This window comes from Nicotiana sylvestris, chromosome 6 (assembly GCF_000393655.2).
Source record: "Nicotiana sylvestris chromosome 6, ASM39365v2, whole genome shotgun sequence".
Lineage (NCBI taxonomy): Eukaryota > Viridiplantae > Streptophyta > Magnoliopsida > Solanales > Solanaceae > Nicotiana > Nicotiana sylvestris.
Genome location: NC_091062.1, coordinates 101,790,639 through 101,812,887, shown reverse-complemented (window position 1 = coordinate 101,812,887; position 22,249 = coordinate 101,790,639). Strand labels below are relative to the sequence as shown.

The window sequence follows — 22,249 nt, the reverse complement described above, 5'->3', positions numbered from 1 at the left end:
TAAGGGCCCTATCTTATGAAGTCATTCAATCAAATGGCTAAATGTCGGATACCTTATTTTCCAATCACAAAATTAACCGGATGCATTAAATATTTGGACTTTATCAAAATCAGAAGTACAAATTCTAGGTCATTAACACCCCTGGTTTCTAAGGCTATGTGGTTTTAAAAGTTTTTGAGTTCAACTAAAAACCCAAGAATTAAAACTCAAAGAAAGGTTTTTGGGTACAACTAAAAATCCAAGAGTCAAAACTCAAAAAAATATTTTTGGGGTTCAACTGAAAACCCAAAAGTCAAAATTCAAAGATTAAATTCAAGGTGAACACTAAAAACCCGAGATCAAACTTTTGATAGTACTTCTTCAGCGCCAACCAATCGTCAATGAGAGAATAATAAATTGTCATTTGAATCCCTAAGTTCTCCACTCTTTTTTCATTTGCCCGGTTTTTGTCTCGATTCGATTTTTCTAGCAAGTTTTTTAATGAGGCAGTAACGAGAGTGGAAAACTTTCACTTTCCGATCACATCACAATAAGTAACCGAAAAGTGTGAGACTATCTATATACGGTGAAAATCGATCTCAAAAGATGAGCAAATTAGGAAGCAATACATGTCAAGGATGACCGATCAACAGTGATTCAACCACGTTGATACCAGATACAAACCTTAAAAATATGACTTTTGTAGAAACGTTACGGAAGATCCCAATCATTATTATTTTTATCGGCCTTTATTGGGTTTTGTTAGCCTTTATTATTCTTTTTACCTTTTAATTACATTTTATTGTAGCATTAATATTGATAATTAAGGGGCAGAATCTATAATCATACACCCGATAGCTCTAGTATAAATAGAGGCTTTCATTCTATTGTATGAGGAGGAAAAAATACTGATAGCAAAAGGCCTTTCTCTCAAGCTTTATATAAGTATTGTCGAGATTTTCTAATTATTCTTGATTTCAGTGGGAACATTCTGAAGCTCAGGCTTGTCTTTCCTTCAATTCTCTTTATTTTAATTGCTTTGTTCTTCGTTACTTTATTTTATCGGATTAATTTAATTCACATATCTATAAACCACGTACAAATTTAACTTACCATTTTTCCGGTAAACAATTGGTATATGAAAAACGATTAGTATTTGATTAACTTTTCTAAATAATTTTGATAGTATATTATGAGAGACATGTAAAGATTGACTTTGCAATTTGATATTATTAAAATTTATCTTTCAATCAGCGTGGTACTCGTACTTTGGAATCTGCAAAAGTGAGTTCAATCGAGTTATTTTGATATTATTTAGATGTATCTCTCCTTCTGCTTAGTTCTCATGTTTTCGGATCTTCAAAAGCAGAGCCACTTGAGTCTGGGTACGCCATCTAATATACTTTCTTCTTCTCTTTTTTATGTTTAATCTTATGCCATTTTAGGATTGGAGTTGTATGTGACTGTGCAGAGTGGATTTACAAATTTAAACCGTATTATACTCATTATTTTTTGTGATAACAAAAGTGACTTTAGTGTGATGCATCATCTATTCAAAAATAAAATAAAAAATAAGATTCAAATATAGAACTGCGAACTATAGGGAATCAAAGCATCTCCATTCTAATCTTTTTGCTCTCATATTTACGTACACCCCCCTAAAAAAGTACCATTTTCCTTATGTTCTGTATTCAAAGAAAAAAAAAATGAGGCATCGTTTTATAATGGAGATTTTTACACTGCTGGTCATTAATCAAAAATTATTTAAATAAATGACATTAATTTTAGTTTATTCCAGAAACAACAAATTTATTAACAATTATAGCATATTTCATGTTTGTTTACGTACAAGCAACTTTTAAAAAATAATTAATGACCCTTAAATTTAGGAACCAGTTTCGACCCTTAATTTATCTATCCCAATCCCTCTAATAGTTATCCCTAATTCCACATTCCTTTCTCCATGAGCGAGAAAGTAGGAACGGCTTCGATGAGATCGGAAGAAGAGTAATTATAGGAATGAGAGATTTTAATATATCATTCTCACAATATTCACATTTATTAACATAAATAAATCAGTTATATACTCAAAATCATTTTTTTTCAAATTATACATTTTATATTATATACCAACAATATTTTTTAAAAAGTATACACATATGCATATACATTATACCATTATATTGTCATTTATATAACTATATATTGCTAATCAAGTATGAAATATACCAGAATTATTTCGTAAATATACCAGCAATATCAAGTGCCACTTTAATTCAAGATGTATTTTTTATGTATATATTTTGTGTATTTTAATGTCTTGTGTCATCTTAATTTAAGATGTATTTTTAAAGTATATTTTTATATATTATATATGTCAAGTGAAATCTTAATTCAGGATGTATTTTTATGTATACAAATGTATACATACATGTCATCTCTAATATAAGATGTATTTTTATCTATATTTTATATGATAAATGCAATCTTAATTAAGGATATATCTTTTATGTATACCTTTTGTATATATTAACGTAAATTAATATCAAAATCAAGAGCTATAATTTTTGAAAGGAAGAAAGAGGGCAAAGAAAAACTTTAGAAAGTCAATTAAGAAGAAAAAATACGAATGGAACAAATTTAGAAGGGCAAAAAATGTAAAGAGGAAAGTTGAAGAGAGAAAAAAAGGGAGAACTAATAAATAAAGAGAACAAAAAAGCGTGATTTTTGGACAAAGGATTGTTCACTTTTCATTTAATTTGCTTTTTTTAAGGGATTAGTAATTGATATCCTATTTTAATGGAACTATGTGCTATAAATATAAATATCTTCCTGCCATAATTGTAATACCGGAATTCATGCTAAAACTTTATAATATATTTTTTAAAATGTGATAGTTATGTAAAGTAGTAACTTCTGGCAAATAGAAAGGAAAAATACTGGCAACAAAAATGTAATTCAGATTAGTGCTATTTGTTGAGTTAAATTAATGTATCAAGAAACATCCCTCTCAAGAAAAGGTGAAGGCAAAGGGGGTATCCTATCTCTTGCAGAAATTTGAGAGAGGATGAAAAGAATTCTCATTTCAAAATTTGCAACATCCGGTATGTTTAATCCTGTCTAAGAAATATCTTGTAACAAAGCAAATATTTGTAAAAGTTTTGTAGCCTGGGGTCTGATCAAAGAAATTCTACAAAGCAACTTCCTATCTGATTCAATCCATAGTTTGATATAAAATCAAGCTTTTGGTTGCTTCATTGGACCTTTCAAGATCAGCAATCCAAAGATGCCAAGAAGAAATTACAATCATAGTTCCAAGGATCTCGATTTCTGATCATCTTTTTTGGAAGTTGAGAACTTTGACTGATATTGCAAAGACAGAGAAGAAGAGCAAGCTAAATGCAACAAGTATGACAGCTGACCAGGCAATCCACCCAGGTTCAAAACCTAGACTGACCTCCAGATACTCTTTGACAGTGCCTTCAAACCCAGGTCCTGTAATTCGTTCTTCTACATCGCCAAGTTGAGAGCTAATGATGCCTCGTAACGTCCATGCCACTGGGCTGATGTAGTAGAACCATATCCACCATCCAGGGATACTCTGCATGCATAAGATAGAGAAACAACAAAATTCAAAAGGACTAATTGTCATAAAAGATCCAAACACTTGTATAATCCTACTAGCACCGGAGAAAACCATGAGTTTTGCTTTAACAAAGGTTGCAATTTACACTCCATAAAGACTTGCATAATTTGACAAACATGCAGAAATTCTTATGCAATAAGCCAGAGACAGATTCAGGATTTAAACTTAATGAGTTCAACTATTAAGATTTTAGCATTGATTCATTGTACTTTAATTATTATGATCTCAGAATTTAACATTTGTTGAAATTTTAGTGTTACTATGTTTGTTGAACCCGTAGAACAAAATGTTGCATCCGCCACTGCAATAAGCCACAGTACAATTGACAACACTGCAATGCTAAATAAAAAACATAGGCTTTTTAGCAAAAGTATGCAACGCATGCTGCAGAAAACAGTAGTCAAAGCCAGGGGCGGATTTAGGGGGGCGGAAGGGGGTTTCGCCGAAAAATTACACGGTATATATAAGGCAAAATCTGTTTTTTACCTCTATATATTAAGTTTTGAACCCCTTAACACATCCCAAAAGTATAGTATAGTGGTCAAGGGGGTTCAAAACTTTCATAAGGTCATAGGTTCAATTCCTACTAGCTACAAAAAATTATTTTTGAACCCCTTCGTGGAGATCCTGCCTCCGCCACTGGTCAAAGCGTCAGCAAACACGCTGATAACTCCTTCCAAATTCAATTAAAGCTTAACTTTCTCACTTCCATATTGCACTAGATTGCCAATAGAAAGGTCACTTGATGCCACATTAAGATATAATCTCTTCCTGCCAATTAACTCCTCACAGGAAAAAAAGGAAGAAAGAAAAGAGTGGAAGAAATCTCTAATACAAACTACACAGTTGTAGAGTTACTGTATTCAGTAAGCAAAGGAACCACAGTGGACAAACAAACTATGGTTCCAAATTCTTCCTCCTTTGATAATTGTTAGTATAATTTTTACAGCTCCGCTGAATTTTTCTATTTCCCTTCTTTTACAGCAATTCTAAAAATAAATTGTTGCTTATATTTTACAATCAAAATCACCTGCACTTTAACATAATTGGTGATTTTAGGACAGGAATTGTAAAATACGAGTTAACTAACCATATAAACTAGTTTGATTAAAATAGACTGTTTAGAATGAATCGCCTATACAGAACCATTTGAAATCTAATGTGGTGCTTCATCATCCCAAAACATTGTCTTTTCTAAGTGTACTCATGATACTCTTTTTCCTGCATGTGTGTATATGTATATATCCAAACACACACTTTTGGCCCTCGAGTTAAATCCTATAAGCAGACAAAAGAAGTAGGAAGGGTGGTTTTCTTAAGCACACAACTGCTGTAATTTCTGATGAGTGTGTGTTGAGGAAAAGAGTACTCACGGGTGCTGGAACAAGAAAGCCAGACATGAGGTTCCACAGCGAATAGAATGCAGATGAAATGACAGCAGCCAAATGTTGAGTTGGCGTAAGACCAACAGCCATCATGCCGTAAAAGGTGAAATAGCTGAATGTCAGAAACATGAACAGTAGATATAGGAAAAATTTGGCTGCAACATACCAACAAAAGCACGAGTTAGATTATCTGACCACCAAGTACTAACAACAAGGAATTTAACTTAAATTGCTATTAGTGCAGTTCCCATGAAGGACATGGATTAATGAAATTAACATATCGAAATTCAAAATGAGTAACATCAGAGATATATATTAACTACATGAATTGAAGTTAATGGTCGAAATGTCAGAGGAAAGACGTACATCTCATTATGTTTTTCATTGATCACCATAAAAAGGGTTGATACTTCAATGGCTATTTTGTTGCATATGCATCTTTATTTCTTGGTTAACAAGTCAAATTTTGTTCCCTAAATTTCTAAAGAAGAGAGAGAAAAGAGACAAGAGTAAAATCCAAACCTAATTGCTTACCTCAATGCAAAAAGAACTAATGCATGTTCATGGATTTATTTTAATAAATTTCCAACATAAACTGCAGTAACTACTGAAGAAAAAAATCCAGGAATCAAAATAGACAAACATAATAAGCTGCAGACTGCAAAACAAACAGATGGTGTCTGACACAAGGCAAGATAACAGGCCTTTTTCAAGGACTAGTTAAAACTATATTTACATCCTTGGAAATAGGAGATCACATTTTGCATGCTACTTTTGGGAACTCTAAATATTTAGGCATGATTTTTCAAGAATCACATTTCTTTGAAAAGTGGAAAGCAACATTGTGATCCAACTACTGCTTTACATAAAGAAGAATATGAATGTATGGTAAGCATTCCCATTCCTTGGATGTGGGAGATTACCCTTTTTCATACTACTTAACTCCAATATTTAGGCATGATTTTTCAAGAATCACATTTCTTTGAATAACGCAAAGCAACATTGTGATCCAACGACTGCTTTACATAAAGAAGAATATCAATGTATGGTAAGAATTCCTGTAAAACATCAGAAAATGATATATGCAACAATGGTCTTTGATATTCATGTTACACAGATACACTTTCATAGAAAAGCAGATGAAATCCTTGGGGGTTGTTATTCAGCAGAATGGTTTACAGATAAACCAACCAAAACGGCCGCTCAGCCCATTCCTTGAAGAGCTAGGGATAGGTAAGAGCAAAGACAAAATGGAGTTGATCATGAAAAATAACAATTCTTAGTTCGTACCAGGTGTCCTTTCAAAGTTGATCATGAAATATGTAATGACTCCATATAGTAATGTCTGGATGAGGATGTATGGAATCTCGACTAACCCCTGTTTGCCAAAAGAGAAGAAGTTTATTGATATTAGTAATCGATCACATCATCTTTTTCTAAAAACAATTCAATGTCGTGTCTTATTGAGTAGTCCAGAAAATACTAACATACTATATTTATTGCAACTCGAAGCAATTAAGATGCACTTGATGTGAATTGTGTGCTAACCTGAGCTACTGCATATGGTAGGGGAGAGTACATTCCAGCAGCTTTCTCCCTGTAGAAAACTGTTCTCTCAATAGCAACTACCGGCTGTACAGAAGAAGCATTATTGACTCCCAGGAACAAGCATGAAGAATAAAGCGCGCCCATAACAACGAACAAATTCTGAGTTGAGTCCCTGTAGAATCGTTTTTCATGGGTACCACCAGTTAATGGCTTAAGAAATCGTCCAGTAAATTGATACCAATAAAGGATCAAATATTACCAAGATCAATTGCCATTATTCCAAATCTGGAAACTGAAAAACCTATTGGCTAAGACGGCATTTCCAACTTACACATAGTATTCAAAAGAGCAATCCATAACAAAGCAATATAGGGAAGAAACATATAAAGATGACAAGCGAAACTAATATAGCTTATTCATTCAGATTCACCTACTCAAAATGTAAGATTTTATCACCTCAGTTCCACAACCCACCTTAACTAAATAATGCATCTAGTACAAAATATTTTAAACCATCGTGCCCTGATCTCACCACTTAAACCTTTTTTTAGGAGCGCATTGTGTATGTATTTGGTTATAGCTAACTCGTGTTTTCGAAAGAGGGAGGAGCATTTGGTCATCTTCCAAAGTATGTGGCCAAGACCAAGATTAGAAGGGGTGATAGAGGTGTATGTTTGGAATGCAAGGTTATTCCGAGCGAGAAAATAGCGACTCATCATAGACTCTTGGTTATGGACTTACATATTAAGAGGAGGAGGAATAAGAGGGCGTCGTATGGCCAACCAAAGATCAAGTGGGGAGCCTTGACTAAGGATATAGCCCTATAGTTGGTGGGAGAAGTTGCAAGCAATGAAGGCTTGGAGGAGTAGTGGGGACGCGAGTAATATGTGGATTTCGATAGCGAATTGCATTGGTAAAGCTGCTAGAGAGGTGATACAGGTCTTGAAGGGTTACCGTAATGAACACAAAGGGGACTGGTGGCGGAATGGACAAGTCCAAGGAAAAGCGGAAGCCAAGAAGGCAACGTATTTGAAGCTAGTAAAGAGAAAAGACGAGGAGGAGAGGAGTACAAATACGGAAGAGTATAAGAAGACTAATAGCCGGTTTGGCCAAGCTTTTTTGGGCCAAAAGTGCTTTTTTTTTGGCCAAAAGCACTTTTGGCCAAAAATTGAGGTGTTTGGCCAAGCTTTTGGATGGAAAAAAGTGCTTTTGAGGAGAAGCAGAAAAAAATAGCTTCTTTTGATAAGCACTTTTGAGAAAAATACACTTAGAAGCAGTTTTTAAAGCTTGGCCAAACACTAATTGCTGCTCAGAAGTGCTTTTCAAATTAATTAGCCAAACACAAACTGCTTCTCATCAAAAGTACTTTTGAAAAAAAGCACTTCTCAAAATAAGCTGATTTTTGCAGCTTGGCCAAACAGGCTATAAGAAGAGGCGAAGTTAGCCGTTATGGAGGCTAAGAGTGCAACATTTGGACGTTTGTATGAAGAACTTGGGGCCAAAGGAGGGGACAAAAAATTATACAGGCTAGCCAAGGTGAGAGAGAGGAAGGCCCGTGACCTAGACCAATTGAAGTGCATCAAAGCCGAGGATGACAATGTATTTGGTGAATGATGCACTTATTAGATGAAGATGACAGTTGTACTTTCATGGACACTTGAACGAAGAGGGGGATAGGGACATTGTGTTGGGACTTGGAGCACTCCGAGAGTCGCCGAGATTTTGAGTTTTCCGGCGTATTAAGGTTGAAGAGGTTGTGAGGACTATGCACAAGATGAGCAGGGGTAGAGCGATCCGGCCAAACGAGATCCCTATGGAATTTTGGAAGAATGCGGACATAGCAGGTTTGGAATGGCTTACTAAGTTGTTTAATGTTAATTTTAAGACAACGAAGATGCCTGAAGAATGGAGGTGGAGTATGATGGTTCCGATGTAAAAGAATAAGGGGAATATCTACAATTGCAACAACTATAGGGGCATCAAGCTGCTAAGTCACATCATGAAAGTTTGGGAGAGGGTGGTGGAAGTTAGGGTGAGGAGAAGTGTGTCTATTTTCGAGAATCAGTTCGGATTCAATGCCGGGGCGATCGACTACTGAAGCCATTCACCTTATTAGGAGACTGATGGAGCAGTATAGAGAAAGGGAAAAGGGACTTGCACATATTGTTCATTGACCTAGAGAAAGCTTATGACAAAGTCCCCAGGGAGATTCTTTGGAGATGTTTGGAGGTTAGAGGTGTGCCTTTAGCTTATATTAAGGTGATCTAGGATATGTATGATGTCATTAAGACCCAGGTTAGCACGGTGGGAGGAGACTCGAAGCACTTCCCAGTCGTGATGGGATTGAATCAGGGATCCGCGCTTAACCTGTTTTTATGCTCTGGCGATGGATGTTCTGACACGGCACATCCAAGGGAGGTGCCATAGTGCATGTTATTTGCAAATGACATATTACTAATTGACGAGACGCGAGGCTGGAGGTTTGGAGACAGACCTTGGAATCAAAAGGTTTTAAGTTGAGTAGGACTAAACACATAGTACTTGAAATGCAAGTTCAGCGACGTGACTCATGAAGCGAGCGTAGAAGTGAGGCTGGATTCGCAAGTCATCCCTAAGAAAGGGAGTTTCAAGTACCTCAGATCTATAATCCAAGGTAATGGAGAGATTGATGAGAATGTCACACATCGAATTGGAGGGTGTAGATGAAATAAAGGCTCACTTCCAAGGTTTTGTTTATATGAAGGTGCCACCAAGACTTAAAGGTAAAGTTTTATAGAGTGGTGTTTAGATCGACTATGTTGTATGGGGTGGGGTGTTGCCCTGTCAACAACACCCATGTCAAAAAGATGAAAGCAGTAGAAATGAGGATGCTGAGATGGATGTGTGGACATACCAGAAGTGATAAGATTAGGAATGAAGATACTCGAGACAAGGTAAGAGTGAGCCCCGAGGAGGACAAGATGTGGGAAGCAAGATTGAGGTGGTATAGGTATGTGAAGAAGAGGTGCAGAGATGCCCCGATGAGAAGGTGTGAGAGGTTTGCCATGGTGGGGCTAAGGAGACGTAGGGGTAGGCTCAAGAAATATTAGGGAGAGTAATTAGGCATGATATTTGGCAGCTTCAGCTTATTGAGAATATGACTCTTGATAGGAGGGTTTGGAGGTTGGAAATTAGGGTAGAAGGTTAGTAGATAGGCATGCATGTCTTCTTTCATGCCGGTAGCACTAGTAATAGCCTCGTATTTTCATATCTTCTTATCCGCAGATTTCTTTTACTATACGTTGTTTCCTTCGCTTCAATTATTCTATCATATTCTATCACCTTATCATATTTCCATGCTGTTGTTACTGCTTTTTGTTTCTACTCTTTTTCATTTTTCCTTGAGTCGGGATCTATCAGAAACAATCTCTCTACCTTCACAAGGTAGGTGTAAAGTTTGCGTACACTCTACCCTCCGCAGACCCCACTTTGTGAAATTACTTTGGGTTTGCTATTGGTATTATTGTTGTTGCATTGTGTAGGTATTTCTTCGAAGAACCGATTAGGGCTTAAATTATAGTTACCCTTTTCACCGTTAAGAAAAGAGCAAATGAAAAGGAAAACTTCAAAAGTGATAGAGCGACAGCTGCATTACTTCGTCCTTAGGATTGGCAAAAAGTTGTGCAGTTTGTGTAGGTAATTAATCTTATTCACTCAATAGGGCTGTAACTAGAGAAACATAAAAAGTTTATTATGCTACCACTTGTACGGGGACGGTCTATAGATATGCCTATAATTGTAGGGTGAATTTTCACCTCTGAGGGTTCTATAATTGTAGGGTGAAATGGTAGAAAAGCTTCCACAACCTCCTTCAAACTTAATTCTAATCTTCTCAACAAAGTGGAGCAAAGATGCATATTAAATTTGAGCAGCCATTTTAAGTTGACTTTCTGTTTAACCATTACTACTATTTCTCAACTATAACTATGGACCACAAAGTTTTGCAGTCAAGTAGGCTTACTTGGAAAGTTAACCGCTACCACTATTTCTCAACTATAACTATAAAGACTACAAAAGTTTTGCAGTCAAGTAGTTTCACTTGAAGGCTGGGTGTTTTATGTGACTGGCTAGCTATTGAAGCCCTTTCAGGTGCACTAATCCTGGTCCAATAGCTTTCTGAAATCCAGCTATGGAGAAAATATGATGGATCGGACAACTAAGAGCAGTTTCTAGTCACCACTTACACGTCAGCATCGAATGTTGAATTTTTCATCCACTACAACAACGTGGCCCTCGCAATTCATCAATGTTTCTCAAATTTCAAATTCAAGAACTTCTTGCATTTTTACGGATGTCAAGGTGATTGAAACGTCGAATTAAAATTATAAAACACTTCAAGAGGATGATTCCAAGAGAACAAGAAGATAAGGAGGATCCAGTTATTCTTATGCCACATGAATATGTAACTGAAATTAGACATTATGGGATGATAATACTTAATTGTGCCGACGTGAATTCATCGTATAAAAAGGCAATGCACTATATAATATTGGATTGACACATAAAATACATTTCCTTAAAGTACAAGATCTGTCCTAACTTCTAGTTTACTTGCTTGTTTTCTCTCATTATGTTAATTTGCATAGTTCTGCTCCTTTCAATCTGGCAGTCCAACTAGTTTGTCCATAAAAGTTCTATATTTATATCCTTAATAAAAAGAAAAAGAATAGCAACCCTCTTGTTCTCACTTATCCTTCTTCAAGAATCCCCCCGGAAAATAGTATGTAGCGAAAGTTGTTCCACAAATACATCAGAATGAAAAGTGCCCACCCCGTGTCTGCTTTATAGAGACTGAAAGAATTATCCAATAGTTTGCTCAAGATATTTCATAAAAGAAAAGTTACCTTCTCGAACCGACATCCCAAAATACAGAACCAAGAATCAGAGCACTCAATGTTGTGAAGAACAACCTAACAGCATTATAAGACGGACTTCTCCAGTACACTAGATTTTGCTTCCACAGACAGATCCTAAACTGAGAAAGTGCACCTTGACTGTACATGGTGGTGAACTTTAGAGGTTGTGAATTCTCAGGCGGGACGCTCAGATGCTTAATTGAGGCTTCCACCCCCCTATTTTTAGAGAAAGATATAAGTCCTACAAAATTGTAAATAAAGGAAAAAGGAAGAGAGCAATAACTAGTACATTTCAGGTGAAGAAGACATTTGTTAAGATCACCTGAACTGCTCAGAATTTCTGTATATTACTGCAAAATCTTCTCCTATTCTCTCTTCAGCAGCTGGCGTACTTATCTCAAGCATCCAGGTTGCAGGATTATAACCACTAGGAATTGGTGTTATCCCAGGGATACTCTACAAAATATTATCACAAACACGTGCAGCATGAATAATAGATTTAGAGAAGTTATTAACCAAAATAAAGGAACTGCGTCATATAATTGAATTCTAAATTTCTAATTGTTTCTTTTATAAGTACAATCAGATTTTAACTATATCAATAGATGAACTATCTATATACAGAGACCACAATGAATTTTTTTATGTAATTAAATTAGTAGTAAATAATCAAGATTAAAACCGAGGGTAACAGCAGTGAAATGCGGATCAACATCGCTGGGGCACCCCCGCACCTCTACACCAAGAAAAGGTTAGAAGAATCTTTCTCTCAATTTTAAAGTTGTACAGGACACTTTATATCTCTTGAAAGTCGTTTTCCTAGCACAGTTGAATAACTGTACTAAATGAAAGATGGAGGCATAAGCACGTACCTGAAAGTAGTCAATCATAGTTTGCGACTTCTCCCCAAGCTTCCCCCCGTATATTACTTGTCCTCCGCGTTTCATAAGAAGAAGCTACATGTTTTAACATCACATGAGCAGATGCCTGGCGCACCTCATGTAACTTATCTATTTCAGAAATGCCTTGGTAACATACCTCGTCAAATGCTTCAAAAATGTCAATACTTGGCTGATGGATCGTGCAAACAACGGTTCTGCCAGTGTCTACAGTATTACGAACAGTTCGCATTACAATGGCTGCTGCTCGTGCATCAAGCCCAGATGTAGGTTCATCCATGAAAATTATGGAAGGATTTGCGACAAGTTCTACTGCAATTGTCAAGCGCTTTCTTTGTTCTGTTGATAAGCCAGAACTGCCAGGCAAGCCTACCAAAGCATTCTTTAGAGAGTCAAGTTCCACCAAGTCCATTACCTCTTTGACAAACTCCTGGAGAATAAGATAGTCAAATGGGTTTTAGTATTTTAACCAAATAGATCAATCAGAATATATTGAAATTCAGAAGATAAAAATGAAAACTGAACGGTGGTTGCAACTACCTCTCTTTGTTCCTTATTCACTTCTTTGGGAAGACGGAGATAAGAAGAAAACAATAGGGATTCATAAACTGTCACTTGAGGAGAATGTATATCATTTTGTTCAACATATCCTGAAATTCTAGCAAAAGTCTGTTGTTGTTTCGGGTATCCTGATATCCTAATATCACCCTCTATATATCCAGCAGTCTTTCTTCCAGCTAGGCAATCCATCAATGTGGTTTTTCCTGCTCCGCTCGAACCAACCAATGCAGTAAGAACACCGGGAGAGAAAACTCCACTAACATTTGACAGTAGTTGCAGCTTCCTTTCAGGTATTCCTTCTGAACTCATTTCCTGAAAAAAGTATACATAACTTCTGCTAGATATGATGCGATTCAACATGTGCAAGTAAGCAAATTCTTCAGTACGAATACCTTTGGCATGTCAACAAAGTATTTGACATTATGGAAAGTCATTGTCAGTGGTTGGAATGGGAGTATCATCCCCTTTTTTTTTGTCGTCTCCTGGCCAGGGTCTCCATTTGACTCAGAAATCTTACTCTTTCCTGCCAAACATATTATCATAAATAGGTAAGAAATACACATCCAGTCAGCCATGAGAGAGAGGAATACTTTACCATCTATAGTTGATTTTAGACCAACAGCTTCTGGTGGAACAATTGCCTGAGATTTTCTTATTGCTGAAAGAATAAAGAGAGAGAAAAGAAAGTCTAGTAAACACTGCAATAATATGCTGGCAATTCAAAATATATAATACACGGTGTTCAGTATCACTTACGGTTGAGAAAAGTCAAGGCTAGAGTCAGAACCATGTTGAAAAACAAAACGTAGAGCAATAAAGCACCTACTCCCAGCCAATACCAGTTATGGGATGTTGGTAAGCTATACGATTGCAGAACAGCATTCCCAAGAGTAATGTTTCCGGTGGTTGTCTTCTACAAAATTTCAATAAATGGTCCAACTGGTTAAGCTTCTAGAATATATAATAGTTCATTCCTCCTCTTTTTTTTTTTTTTTTTTTTTTTTTTCTGTCTGTGAATAACAAATCCAGTTTTCCCCAGGTATAGAGAGCACACCTCCATCCATCGTGTGGCTGTAAATTCATTAACTGAAATCGCTCGTTGTCCGTAGGACAATGGTGAAACCCAAAATGCCCACACCCACCATGGCTTGATCATTCCTGCAAGGATAGACCCCCTTTCAATAAAAATTACTTCCTGTTATAAATATTTAGAGAAAAGTACAAACTTACCTTTTGGCAGGATAAAACCGCCCAATAAAAATGTGACTAGCAGTGCAGCTGACGCAATTGTATTTGAGATAACTAAATCTCGTGCAATAGAAGCTACTGATCGGAAGAGACCCATTCCCATCTGGTGTACTGCAAATAGTGCAAACAAGTAGCAGAAAAACCTGGAACATAAAGGGGATATAAGTAGGATAAACAATGAAATGTAGCTTTGTCTATATGGGTGATGACAAAAAATAATGAACATGCCAAAAGAAAAAGAAAGAAACTGCACATACCTCCCAGCACCAGGTGCGAAACCTACAGCCCAGTATACCACACAAGACCATACAACAGCTTCAATTACAGAGTAAGGTAAACGCAGAATCCAACTACAGAAGGACCACGCCCATGCAGGATAAAACAAATTATCTCTTTGCTTGTAGAATACTGGGAGGCGGAATATTAAGAGAGGCAGTTCTGAAAATCCATTGAACATCATATGAATCAAGGCGAAAAACAAGCAAGAAAGATACAAGTTGCCATTCACCAAATCTGTGGGGTGTATCCGCGTTTTTAGAAACATTGTGCATGTTACAAATCCAACAAAAGCAACCTGCAAAATATGTAAGAAAAGCCTTTGATACATCAAAATTAAGAGACTAACAACTCTATAGAGACGTTGAAAATGACAAGCTATTGATGCAGGGGCTGATACGGAGTCTAAGAAACAACTTGATGCGCTAATCCAAATCATTAGAAGAATTAGAGCCCAAATGACATCTCCTTTGAAGCTTTGATTTATACCCAACTCGTCTATACTGAATATAAAATTGTGCATCATTGCTTAGAAGTCATACTGGCCTGAAGGACCATGCATACTTGAATACGAGGTATAATGGAGACTCGAACTCTCAACCAGCTCAAGTACTCTGATATTTTCTTATCGCGTTTTAATCTCATAACTTCACGATGAGCATACATCATGAAGTTTCTTGAGAAATCCCTCGGTCTTATTTGGATGCTCTTGTTTGGCCAGCTTGGAGAGCAGAAAATTAAATTAAGAGTCTTGAAAATTGTAGTTAAGATGTGTAAATGATGAGTAGTTTATGGAAGGATAAAAGATAAGTATTACATTAGTTTGATAATTTGAAATTGGAGGCAGGAAATGAAAGTAGGTGACACAGATTTGTGTAAAGAATGTAAGCTTACAAGCATACCTGACATGTTCTGAAGATATAAAGAAAACTATGCCTAGTCATTAGAAGCCACTCTCTCGAGAAACAAGCTTTAAACAGCTCCCATCTGGGAACAGCAAACTTTGTTGTAGATAGAGCTGAAGGATGGCCTTTGGATCTATCATATGGAATAGAAAGGGAGGATTTTAAATCCTGCCCATATCTGGAATTTCTAAACGCTTCAGCTATTGCAGGAACAGGAATGTATTCATATGGTCTGGAATTATCAGCCCAGTATTGTGCCTGATCCTTTCTTGAGGTAACCTGCGAACAAACTAATTTTAAGTACCAAATGCACCCCGGGGCTATAAAGAACCAAATGAAAAGTACCTCTTGAAGAAAATCTGCGACACCCTTACGAGGTGGCAGTCGAAATCCTAATGACTCAAAGAATTCAATAACATTTGCTCGAGGACCATGGTACACGACATATCCTTCAGAGAGTAATACCAGATCATCAAACAATTCAAAAGTCTCAGGTGCAGGTTGAAGAAGCGCCATCAACACTGTTCCTTCCATTAAATGAACAAAATTTCTTATGCACTTGACGATTTGGTACGTTGTAGAGCTATCAAGTCCAGTAGATATTTCATCCATGAAAAGTGTTTTCCTGGGCCCGACAATCATTTCGCCTGTGTATGGAAAACCATTATTAGCAACTGTTCTGTCATCTGGACTGAAATTCCATGTAGCCACGTTACTTTCCTTCCATACGTCCAGAAAATAGGAAGTCTTCTGGGAATATCCCGAAACTATTTACTAACTCAAGCTATCTCACTGAGTCACTCAGGGGCGGATCCAGCGTAGCGGTGGCGGTTGAACCCAATACTTTCGACGCGGAACATAAATTTATATGTAAACTTATTTAAAATAGGAACAAATAGTTGATATGAACCCATAACTTTAACAATATAATGGGTTCAATACTAAAAATTTTACAGGTTGAACCCATAAATTCAAATCCTGGATCCGCCTCTGATCTCACTTACTTCAAGCACCCAACTATTTGAGGAGACATGCCACCTCATAGACAAACCAAATTTATGCATAGGTAATCTTTGTACTGCTCAATTAACACTACTATAAAGAGTCTATGGATGTCAATATTTGCTCTATTACAACCAGATTTTTTTTTTGGGGGGGGGGGGGGGGTAGAGACCTGTCGTAACTCTCTTCCTTTGTCCACCTGAAACTCCTCTCATCATGTCATTGCCAACTATTGTATCTGAACATATATCAAGACCAAGAACTTTCAAGACGTAGTCTGTAGACACGCTGTGCTTCTTACCACCAACAGAAGATGCCTGAACAGTTATTGATTGCAACAAATATGAACATGGAAATGACATAAAAGTCCATGAGAAAACCATATCGTATACATGAATGCTTGGAAGATAGAGAAGCTCAAATCAAACCTTCATATACGCGTCTATTTCAGAGTTTGGACGTATATTCCTTTCCTTCTCTAGACGATCAATGTCTTTCATATAGTCTGCAAGTAAAATAACAGGGCAGGTTTGGGAAGGAAACATGCTATGTCATATTAGAAACACCTTAATTGGCTATGATAAGCAGGCAGATTTGGAGATTTATCAATCACTAATTACATGACAAGAAACAGAATTTACCTTTGCTCTAAATATTCTTTCAATTTCAGGAAACAATCACCATAGATATCTTTGTAATCAAGTGAAGAAGTTTTGTGATGGGTTTAGATTAGATTAGGAAAGATATTATCTGGAAATATAATGCTCTTAAATCTTAGTACACTACTTCCTTTTGTCAATAGAATAAACCGAGTGTGGCAGGGGATTTAGTTACTACTCGTTTCTGTATTTCACCACTAGGCTAAATTATGGAACTAGATAAAAGGCATTGTACATAACAGGCCAAAAAAAGATAAAGAAAAAGAGAAGTTCCAAAAGTACCTATATGTTCAATTCCATTCTCCTTCGATCTAGCTTGTTGCTGTAAAGCCATCACAAATATTGTGTTGCAATAATCTTGTTATCCTTTTATTTTATCTCATGGGTCAAATGACAATAAAGAAGTAACATTTTGACTTCTAGAAATTAGCATATTCGGCTATTTCAGTTCTACATATTTCCTGAACTTCTGTTTAGGAATTAATTTTCTGGGATCTTTTTCCTTTAAGTTATTTCTATTCAAGTTCTAGGGAAGTCAAATACATTTTTAATGTCTTTTTTTTTTGGTGGTGGGGGGGAGGGGGAGGGGGGTAAGTGGCTTTGATCTTTTTCTTATGCGAATGGATTCTGTTTAGTTCGCTTATATTCTTCAAAGCAAGCTGAAGTACATGAAAATGCAGAGAGCACAAAACCAGATAATTTAAAGAAATATATAGAGCACAAGGATATAACATGGTTCAGCAAGCTTAATTGTGCAACAAATTTGTTTACTAAGTGATACTCTTAACAAAGATAATATGAGAGATTTCAGGAAAGCTGTGACACACATCTGCATGAGCAACCAAAATAGAATTGTCAAGTACATGAAGTAGAAATGTTTAGACAAACCTGCAAAACCTTGACTTGCACCTTGGAATCTCGCCGCATAATCTAAGGTTTCTCTTACAGTTAACTCGGCGATATGATTATCTGTCTGGCTTATGTAAGCTGATGTTCTTTGCACGCAAAATTCATCCAGCTTATGTCCATTATACGTAATAATTCCTCTTTTCTGAAACAAAGAGTTACGTAATTATATATGGTATTCTTTTTTTCTCTTTTTTTAATTCAATGGAACACAACGTCTGCACGAGCTCTTTAAAGAAGTAAAGCGAAGTGAAGTTATCTTAATTAAATCGTGCAAGTTAGAAAGGTAGCCTAGGAAGCAGATTATCTCAAAGAAGACATTCCCGTCAAATTAAGCTAACAAAAAACTTAATCCCCCCCCCCCAAACAGACACACACACACAAAAAGCCCCCAGCAAAATTAAGGGAGGGTAAAACATTGCCATGGTAACAGTCAGAAGCCTAAACTTTTCACCATTCTAAATTAATTTTTCGATAAAACATCAAGAAAGCAAAGAGAAAAATAAAGTAGACTTAGCCAGCAACCGCGTTCAAAGAAATCATCACCACGAGTACATTAATTTGAAACTAATAAATTGAATAGAAACACGTAGTTCTGCGCTCATGATAAAATCTCTAGTAATCCTTTGCAAGAAAAAATTTATCCGCACCCGAGGTTTGATCTAAGCAGTCAAGAACAATAAGCATGAAACAGTTGAGAGTGCATGTTACTGTCTACATGAAAAGGACATGCTTCAGCTTTAACTTACATCATAACTTCAAGCTGATTATCATAATGTAAAATTTTCATTCCAATAAGTGATAGTTCATATATACTATAAGTTTTCAACAAAGCATGGAAAAATAAGGACCTCATATTCATATTTGTTCTTTTTGCCAAATCTCCAAAACTCCTACCATTTAGCTCCAAGTTACAAAGTATTTTAGTGATGTATCTTATTAGGTCAATTAAAAATTATACTACAGTTTTGGAGCCACTAATGTTCAAAAGATGATAATCTGAGATGAATATGATTTATACATCTCATTGAGAGTAACTATCTCGAATGTAAGATGTATAAACGAGTAAAAGAGCTTATAGCATCAAGGAATCTTTTCAACAGAACTCAACTTCCATTAAGGAAGACACTGATTATGAAATCTGAAAGTCATAACAAGAGATAGGCTAGTACCGACCTTTAAGCCATTATCAAGCTTCCCTGAAAGCGCTAAAAGCAATGTAGTTTTACCAGAACCAGGAGGGCCCAGGAGCAATGTCATCCTAGCCAGAGCAATACAAACAGATTCATAAGATGCAATTTCTCTTATAGTCAAGTTACTAACTTAAATTGCTATATTTAAATATGTTTAGTACTAAGCTGTTTTCACTTGCAGTTGATCAAGTATAAAATAATACATGGTAAAGTGCAACTATAGGGATTGATGAGAAGATACAAGCGTGGATGATTGATGCTCATAGTTATTTGTGGTACTCTATTGATCCTATGTTGATGGACATGTTTCGGCCATTCCAAACTTGTTATTTGGTTTGGAAAAAGCCCGTGTGTTATACGCTAATGTTATTTTCTTAGCTTTTGTGATGTGGTTTCTCAAAAGACTATTAAAAAAGCAGGAAATGGACATGTCTACTTACTTGGGACAAGTTTAGGAAGTTATAGAGGAGTTCAATAAGCTGATATCAATCACTGCTAATAATGAGAAACAGTTGGAACAACAACAAAAGATGTTCATAGTTCCAAAACGTGTTGGGCTTCCCAGTGAACTTGACGAAGTGCGAGACCAGATTTTTGGTAGTTCAAGTATTCCTATATTAGATGAATTGTTCTCCCGCTTGCTACATCTTACTGCCTAGTCAAACAGTAATCCTCTCGCCAACGGTGGGTTCTCCTGTCGTAGCATCTCAAACCATCGATTCATCAACCAGGCACATAGGGGTGGAGCCGGGGGGAGGGGGGGGGGCAGAAGGGGTAGCCAAACCCCTTTCGCCGGAAAATTAAATTGTGTATATAAGGTCATTTTTTTTTGTATATACATTAGATGTTAAATCCCTTTGGCTTCTTCGCATGTTTACCTTTTTTTATTTTTTGAATTTCTTTGGTGAAAATCCTACATCCACAACTACAGCCACATCATATCCAGGCTGAACAACCTTCCAGATTTCCGGTGCATGTGTTGGTTATAACGAATTTGAAGAATGTTGCTAATAGTAATTAAAAGCTACCAACATAACAACAGTGCTTCTTTCATACACAAGGCAGTTATCAGCAGTAAAAAACGCAATAAAGAAAAAGAAGAAGAAGAAGTCAAAGCTTACCTTCCAGGTTTTACAACACCATTGATGTTATTCAAAATGGTTAGAGAGTGTTTCTTAGGGCGGAATATCCTCAGTCGAGTCAATATATTCTGAAATTCAGAAAATACACTTAGAGAAACTATCATAAGCATTATTAGTCTAAGGTAGAAGACTAACAGAGAAAATTAGTTGCAGGATTAAATGTTTTACCTCAATGACATCGCGGACAGAATTCATTAAAGTAGGCAAAGCTCTGGAGCCAACATTCACATTTGCTGTGATTGTTATGTCCTCGTATCGAACTTCAACTTTAGGAACCTCCAATCCCACACTTTTTCCAGAATGAAAATTCAAAGCCGTTATTAATAAGCTATAAATATTAATATTGCAAGTTATGAAAGTTAGCAAAAAGAATAATAGCCTATCATTACCGTTCCGTTAACTAATTTCTCAAGATTATGCCATCTACGAGTTGATAAAAGTATCTAAAAACTCAATATAATGGTTTTCCTTTCGCCTATTTTGGGGAAATTATCCTAAATATTTTCCGCAGTTCTCATCAAATATATTGGCACTAGGCGGACAAAGAACCAGCCAGCTCGGGGCTTAACGATTTCAGATTTTATTGTTTATCATTTTTATTTTATTTTTTCTCAATTTATTGGCTCTACAAGTTCAATTTATTGTTCTGTATTTAATTCAAGTGCATTCTAATTTAAGTTTTAATTTAAAGTAGCATGTGCTTAAAATCACATTTGTCTTCAGTTCTTAATATGAATATTGATTGTTATATAGTGTGCGCAATTTTGATAGGTTGATTAGATGCTGAAATAATAGATTAAAATTTGAAATTCGACATATATTTTATTTCGAGTGATGATGAATCTTCCTCTAGTTAGATGCACAGAGTATAAAATTATAGAATTCTTTATGCTTCTTGTTTATGTGATCTAATAATATTGTAAAAGCATTGTAACTTAACAATACTTTACATTCAACTTTAATTTCTAAAGTAAATTAGTGATTCACATAATTTCTAAAGCAAATTGTAGTAAAGCTCGATTGAGGTATATGATAAAAATTGCAATTAACGGATGTATTAGATTCATGCAGAAATAACTTATATATATTAAGAGATTGTACGTTGTCGCATAGTAATCAGTCGCTAGAAAGGAAAGATAAATGGATGTATCAGTTGAAAATACCTATCGAGGCGCTCTTTAACGCCGGAAAGCAACTTGTAGTTATCCTGCTCGGAAGTGGCCATTGCTCTATCGACGACAAGCTGGCGTGTATTCCGATCAAGTTTTCTCACATCGACAGTGTCAGTCCTCTCTCCCACGCTGTCGTCAGATTCCTCCGCTGTCCGCTTCACCAAAGCGAGATTCGTTCGCTTCCGCGTCGGCAATTTCTCTAACGCCGCCCACATCAGCTCCTGCTCGTCTTCCGCCACCGACTCCGCATTCGACCGCCGGCCGAAACTCTCCTGTGCTTCCACATCTAATTCAAAGTACTCACTCCCATTCGACGCCGCCATTTCAAAACAAATCCAATAATGATCAAGTTACAAACAGAAGTAGTTTTATGCAGAATTTGAGTAATCTCCCCTGTTTCTCTTACGATTATGTAGACGTAACACTTTTGATCTTACGCAGCTATGCATGTCCAATAGCAGCAATGTGTGTGTGCGCGTGAGTGAAGCAGGAAGAGTTTTACACGATTTTGAAGCCCTATTCGCCAGCTTTTATTTCTCTGTATGCACGGGTGATTACGAGCCTTTCTGTTAAAGCGGGACGTTGTCACTCTTTAAGCTACATTTATGGGATTTCGAAGGATATCAAAATTACAGAGATGTCCTCGGCGAACGAAGCGTAACGTCTGTTCGGGTAGTTACACTGCCCTCTTCTTGCGATCACCATTATTAATACACGTGGCCATTTGCTTCACGTTTCTCTATTTCTTTTTGACAATTTTCTAGAAAGTTGGGAGACCTGATAACAGATTACTCGAATTCCATACCTGCATATTACTACCTAGCGTATGCGAG

General features: G+C 36.4%; 1 protein-coding gene across 2 annotated transcripts; it reads right to left on the bottom strand.

Moving 5' to 3' along the window:
* Positions 1 to 3,015: 3,015 nt before the first annotated feature.
* LOC104220633 (ABC transporter G family member 31) lies at positions 3,016 to 21,961 on the bottom strand. 2 transcript variants are annotated; one of them, XM_009771532.2, is made up of 24 exons: positions 21,408 to 21,959; positions 20,413 to 20,533; positions 20,224 to 20,312; positions 19,086 to 19,170; positions 17,892 to 18,054; positions 16,773 to 16,849; positions 16,517 to 16,661; positions 15,688 to 15,989; positions 15,340 to 15,621; positions 14,419 to 14,735; positions 14,144 to 14,304; positions 13,968 to 14,071; positions 13,670 to 13,826; positions 13,509 to 13,571; positions 13,306 to 13,436; positions 12,893 to 13,225; positions 12,492 to 12,782; positions 12,326 to 12,409; positions 11,776 to 11,909; positions 11,442 to 11,669; positions 6,559 to 6,730; positions 6,301 to 6,388; positions 4,999 to 5,165; positions 3,016 to 3,580 (listed from the first exon to the last, which is right to left on the bottom strand). In XM_009771532.2, the coding sequence occupies exons 1-24, from the start codon at positions 21,737 to 21,739 to the stop codon at positions 3,314 to 3,316; spliced, it is 4,293 nt and encodes a 1,430-aa protein (XP_009769834.1). In that variant the 5' UTR covers positions 21,740 to 21,959; the 3' UTR covers positions 3,016 to 3,313. The 2 variants fall into 2 exon arrangements, with proteins under 2 accessions (XP_009769834.1, XP_009769833.1); XM_009771531.2 differs by having other exon boundaries at positions 14,144 to 14,735; positions 21,408 to 21,961.
* Positions 21,962 to 22,249: the final 288 nt, after the last annotated feature.

Excerpts from the sequence above, each read along its gene's own strand:
- LOC104220633 (XM_009771531.2), bottom strand. The coding sequence starts at position 21,739 with ATGGCGGCGTCGAATGGGAGTGAGTACTTTGAATTAGATGTGGAAGCA. Across the intron at positions 19,171-20,223 it reads GGTGTTGTAAAACCTGGAAG|GATGACATTGCTCCTGGGCC; the intron begins GTAAGCTTTGAC and ends TGCTCTGGCTAG. Across the intron at positions 13,226-13,305 it reads ACTTTGTTGACATGCCAAAG|GAAATGAGTTCAGAAGGAAT; the intron begins GTATTCGTACTG and ends TACTTTTTTCAG.